General features: G+C 37.2%; 1 protein-coding gene across 1 annotated transcript in view; it reads right to left on the reverse strand.

Moving 5' to 3' along the window:
- The window catches only part of PTPRQ (protein tyrosine phosphatase receptor type Q), a 538,955-nt gene that overhangs the window by 117,899 nt on the left and 415,056 nt on the right, over window positions 1–6,000 (reverse strand). The window contains 2 exon segments of the mRNA XM_053719240.1: window positions 1,348–1,506; window positions 4,939–5,005. Of these exon segments, the coding sequence (XP_053575215.1) occupies window positions 1,348–1,506; window positions 4,939–5,005 (226 nt within the window).

The following is a 6,000-nucleotide window of genomic DNA, read 5'->3' on the forward strand; positions in this document are numbered from 1 at the left end:
TAGTTAAAGCTATCACTGAAACAGAGATAACTTAACTAGGTGCATATATAAATTATATGATTGAAGTTTTGGGGGGCGATTTATCAAGCTCCGTATGGAGCTTGATGCCCCTGTTTCCACGCGAGCCTTCAGGCTCCATAACTTGTCCGCCTGCTCTGAGGCCGCAGACAGAAATCATTGATTGACACCCCCTGCTAGCGGCCAATCTGCAGGGGGCGGCATTGCACCAGCAGTTCACAAGAACTGCTGGGGCAATGATAAATGCCGACAGCATATGCTGTCGGCATTTATCGATGTGCAGTGGACATGATACACTACAACGTATCATGTCTGCTCGCACTATGATAAATCTACCCCTTGGGCTTTTGTTCGATTGTGTAGCCCTTTTCACAACTACAGTGATTATAAAGAAGCAGGTAATAACTTAGTTTGTCAATGCATACATTTATTTCAGTGCATCTGGGCAAAGTTATTTCTTTGTTTAAATTATTTTAGCAGTATATTTACATTATCTTATCCTACGTAACTGTGCTGTTATATGTTTTATAAATTAACCCCTAAAAAATAGAGGAAGGGAGGGAAAGGACTAGAACTCTTACACAGGGATCACCTTGGGGTAAACCTATGTATCCTCAAAAGGGGCAGTGCCTAATACCGTAGCATGAGTATATAATAATAATGGATAAGGATAGAGGTATTATTGGGCACACTTAGGCGAAGAGCCTAGGTAGCATATACGATAGAGCTGGAGGACGAGTTAAACATAAAATATAACTTTTATTAGTATAACACAATAAAAAGTGAAAACACAAATATAAGATATTTATTAGTAGCAAACACACCAAATGGCCCTAACAGAAATTATATTTCTTGTAGATTGAGACAAAAGTGAGAGCCACCAGCTGATCTCAGGACGCTGTGTTCAACGTCTCTATAATATATCATTAAATGTTATGGTGTAAATCCTATCCGTTTAGGGCCGCAAAAAACAACTGTATCCTTGTCAGGTATAGAGTGTATAATGGAGAAGCAGTGCAAACACCTGACGCGCGTTTCGCCTACTGCTTTGTCAAATATGTTTACTTAGAGTGCCATGCCAATACTGACAACATGGTCACAATAATTTTTTTTTTTTTTTTTTAAATATTGAAAAAATGAACTTCAAATTGTCAGGGTTTGCAGTGACTACAAGATAAACTGGAAGACTCTAGGCAGATATGATTAGTCATACATGAGGTGTAAACATTTCAAAATCAGATGGTTCAAACTATGGCTGCACTGTCTTGTAGTCGTTACATATAAAACCACCGAAACAGGAAAGCATAAATGTAATTTTATTGTTATTACCTCCCACTTCGGAAACAAGAATCTGAAGGCTTTTGATTGGGCCATTGTCATCCGTAAAATAGCATATTGGCATCTTGATTGTAATTGTGGTAGAACTGGCAATTACTTTCCCACTAGGGTCATATACAGGAACAGGTTTTTTCTTAGGTCGAGCTGGTTCTATAAATACAGATCAAATGGAGTTTAACATTTCATGTTACTAGAAAAAAATAACAGAAATAAGCCAGTTGGATAAAGAGGAAGCAATTCACACAAAAAAAATGTAGTAATGCCTGATATGGAAGTATGGGCCATATAAAAGGCAAAGGAGGGCCAAATTGTGAACCCAGGGCCTTAGGTTGGATAGCATTGAACTAAAATATATTGCGGCATCAGAAGTTGTAACAGAGACAGGGAAACAACCTTCTTGTGGTCATCATACATTAAAAATGTACAGTACAATAGGCAGCATTTGGGATCAAATGTCTATTATAAAGATTAGCTTTGGATATATTTTGCTTTTAAATCTCTTTAAAACCAATGCACTTTTGCAAGACACATTGTTTTTCATATGGTGCTCATCAGATTGCATCTAACTTCCTTGTTAAACAATGAGTCTAATTGCTAGAGGCAACTGAATATAATGTGAATTATTGTATGGATTTTGTAATGATTTATTGAGGTACAGTAACTTATTCTTTAAATACTGACTCTGTAAGTATCTTGTGATTACAAACCATTAATGCATTTTAATCTATTTTGCTAAAGAATCATTTGTGAGTACTTTCATGTGCTTATTTTTATGTTTTATTTTGCATATGTTTAAGACTCTATTTTTTATTTTTTTGTAACATTTTTTAACTGATCTATTTCTACAACCTAAATCACTTGAAAGCTCATTACGGTCTGTTACAGTGTACATTGGTTGTCCACTGTTTTTCAATGTTTAAGATTTTGTGCATGTGCAAGTCTCATTTAAGTAAACACAACTGTGGCCTACTTTAATAAAACACTAAATACATTGTTTAAATTCCACTTGCAAACTATGAACCATGAATTGAAAAGTCTTTTTTTAAATTGGATGCTCTCTCTAAATCATTAAAATTTATTTTGACTTTGATATCCCTTTAATGGATTGGAATGGGGGGGGGCAAAATTCTCTGAGAAATATTTTGAAAACAGCACAGATAATGGGCGAAATTACATATGCGGCACAAGCTCAGCGCAACTGCTTAAACCTGCGCCGCCCGTAATTTCACCTCGCACATTATCCAGCAGTTCATAAAGTGCCGTAAGTTGGGTAATCTAGCAATGTCCAGAAATGAGCGTAAATACAAATTTCTGGAGTTGCCAGTGACTTTAGAAAACTGCCGGCGCCTAAGAAAATAAAAAAAATGTCAAATCTCCTGTAAAAGTCTAACCCGCTTTCCAAAAATAAATCTGACGCATAAAAACCTCTATATCCACCATCAAACCCACATTGGAAATAATAATAAAAGTATTAACCCCTAAACCGACAACCCAGCACAACGCAATATGCCTAATTAAACTATTAACCCCTAATCCGCCATTCACCCACATCGCGATCTACCTAGTAAAAGTATTAACCCCTAATTCCGCCAACCCCAACATCGCAAACTACCTAATAAAATGTATTAACCCCTAATCCGCCATTCACCCACATCGCAAAGTCCCTATTAAAACTATTAACCCCTAATCTGTCATTAACCCACATCGCAAAGAACCTATTAAAACTATTAACCCCTAATCCGTCATTAACCCACATAGCAACAAACCTTATAAATCTATTAACCTCTAATCCGCCAAACTCCCACAATGCAAATAACTAATTTAATTACTAAACCCCCTAACCTAACACCCACTAAATTAACCCCTAATTTAAAAAAAACAATCACCCAAAAAATAAAAAAAAGCCAAAGTCTAACCCCCAAATAGGTACTCACCGTTCCTGAAGTCTGGCGGAGAAGGTCCTGTTCCAAGCGATGAAGTCTTCTTCCAAGCGGCCGACATCTTCTTCCAATCGGGGACCACTTTCTTCTTCATCCAGGACCAAGCTGGTGTGGAGCGGAAATGAGCACGGAGCAGGACCGGCGACTGCGGAGCCATGGAGCGTGGAGAATCCTCTTTGTGCAATCACCGCTTTACACTGAATAGAGGATCCTCCATGCTCCATGGCTCCGCGGTTGCTGGTCCTGCTCTGCGCTCATCTACGCTCCGTGCTGGCTTGGTCCTGGATAAAGAAGGAAGTGGTCCCCGCTTGGACGAAGATGTCGGCCGCTTGGAAGAAGACTTCACCGCCTGGAACAGGACCTTCTCCGCCGGACTTCAAGAACGGTGAGTACCTATTTGGGGGTTAGACTTAGATTACGGATTTATTGGCATTCTTAAAAGAGCTGAATGCCCTTTTAAGGGCAGTAAAAGAGCTGAATGCCCTTTTAAGGGCAATGCCCATACAAATGCCCCTTTAAGGGGCAATGGGTAGTTTAGGATTTTTTAGTGTTAGGTTTTTTTTATTTTGGGGGGTTTGTTGGGTGGTGGGTTTTACTGTTAGAGGGGGGACTTGGTATTTTTTAAGGTAAAATAGCTGTTTACATAAGGGCAATGCCCTACAAAAGGCCCATTTAAGGGCTATTGATAGTTTAGTATTAGATTAGGGGGTGTTTTTATTTTTGGGGGGCTTTTTTATTTTCATAGGGATTAGGTTTATTTTTTTAATTTTTGATAATTTGGTTTATTATTTTATGTAATGTTAGACTTTTTTATTTTTTGGAATCAGATTAATTTAATTTTTTATTTTTTTATTTTTAAGTAATGTTAGCTTTTTTATTTTAATTGTAACATAGTATTTTTTAATTTAGGTAATTGGGGTTAATTTAGGGGTGTTAGTTTAAGGGGTGTTAGGTTAGGGGGCTTAGTAATTTAATTAGGTATTTGCATTGCGGGGGTTTGGCGGATTATAGGTTAATAGATTTATTAGGATGATTGCGTTGTGTGGGTTTGGCGGATTAGGGGTTAATCATTTTATTAGGTTTATTGTGATATGGGCTAAAGGCGGATTAGGGGTTAATAGTTTTATTAGGTTTATTGCATTGTGTGGGTTTGGCGGATTAAGGGTTAATACATTTATTAGGTTTATTGTGATGTGGGGGTTGGTAGATTAGGGGTTAATATACTTTATTATTTATTGCGGTGGGGTATTGCGGTTGACAGGTAGATAGATATTGCGCATGCGTTAGTTTATATTTTCAGGCAGTTACAGGAGTTACAGTGCTTACATTTTCAGCGCAATGCTTGCTGTGCCTGCCTATGTGTGGCGAGGTGAAAATGGAGTAAAATGTCTCCATTTTCGCTGCGTAAGTCCTTGCGCTGAATATGTGATACCGATTTGCGACGCAGTTCTATGTTAGCTTATAGGAGTAAAAATTTCGGGCAATGGATGAAATATACACGCCGTATTTATATGCGGCGCTGTATATGTGATACCAAAACCACGTAAAAACCGGCGTTGCCAGCTTTTGCGGGCGTCACAGCATATGTAATCGTGCCCATTGTGCCTAAACTGGATATCTAAACTTTGTTTTTTGTACCTACCTTTAATATCTGTCGTAAATTTCATCTGTATATGTGGTCCTGCCCCAGCTCCATTTACAGCATATAACTTTAATGAACAAAAACAAAATGTAATGCCTCAGTAAAAAGAATTTAATGGGTCCATCCTTATTTAAAAGTGTACAAATGTCATTTTCTATGGACTGAAAAAAACTAAATAGGAATACCTAAAATTATAACCCAGAGATTTACTGACTGGAATGTTTAAAGCAAACTCATCTTTCACTCCTGAAATCTCAGGAGACTTTAGTTTATGTTCAGTAAAAGTAAAACAATTTAATACTCTTACTGTATGTGTGTGGTATAACAACATCTGAGAAAAGAACAGCCAGAAATGTGACATCATCACTCATATTTTTAGTCTAATAAATATCCATTGGTTAAACTGTACTATGTTTTGTGCACTGAACAAATAACAGTCTCTTGTGGAAAATTAAGTTCAACATAAAGAGGAAATAATAGGAATTTTGAATTCTACCTTTAAATTTTGATACCAACTAATTTATCCTATAACTGCACACGCCTCCCCCCAGGCTGAACTGCAGCAGGTATAAAAAGTGTATACTCTCTAGAGCTATAAATGATATTCTCTTTAGTTACTGCAGCAACTAAAGAGAAAAACATTTGTGACATAGAGGGATAATCTACTAACGGTGCCCAATTCTTGAAGGCAAGAGTATTTAAAGGGATATGAAACCCATCATTTTTGTTTCTTGATTCAGATAGAGCATATGATTTTAAACAATTTTATCATTTACTTCCGTTATCATTTTTTTTCGTTCTCTTGGTATCATTTGTTGAAAGTGTGGAGGTATGCTTAGGAGCCGGCCCATTTCTTTAGCACTATATTGCAGCGGTTTTGCAAGAATGTTCATTTACAAGAGCACTAGATGACAGCACTATTTCCTGTCAAGTAGTTCTCCAGGTTCCTACCTAGGTATTTCCTCAACACAGAATATCATGGGAATTAAGCAAATTTGAAAAGAGGTAAATTGGAAACTTTTATAATGATAAACTCTGTCTGAATCACAAAAGAAAATGTTT

Source organism: Bombina bombina, chromosome 6 (assembly GCF_027579735.1).
Source record: "Bombina bombina isolate aBomBom1 chromosome 6, aBomBom1.pri, whole genome shotgun sequence".
In the NCBI taxonomy this organism is placed as follows: domain Eukaryota; kingdom Metazoa; phylum Chordata; class Amphibia; order Anura; family Bombinatoridae; genus Bombina; species Bombina bombina.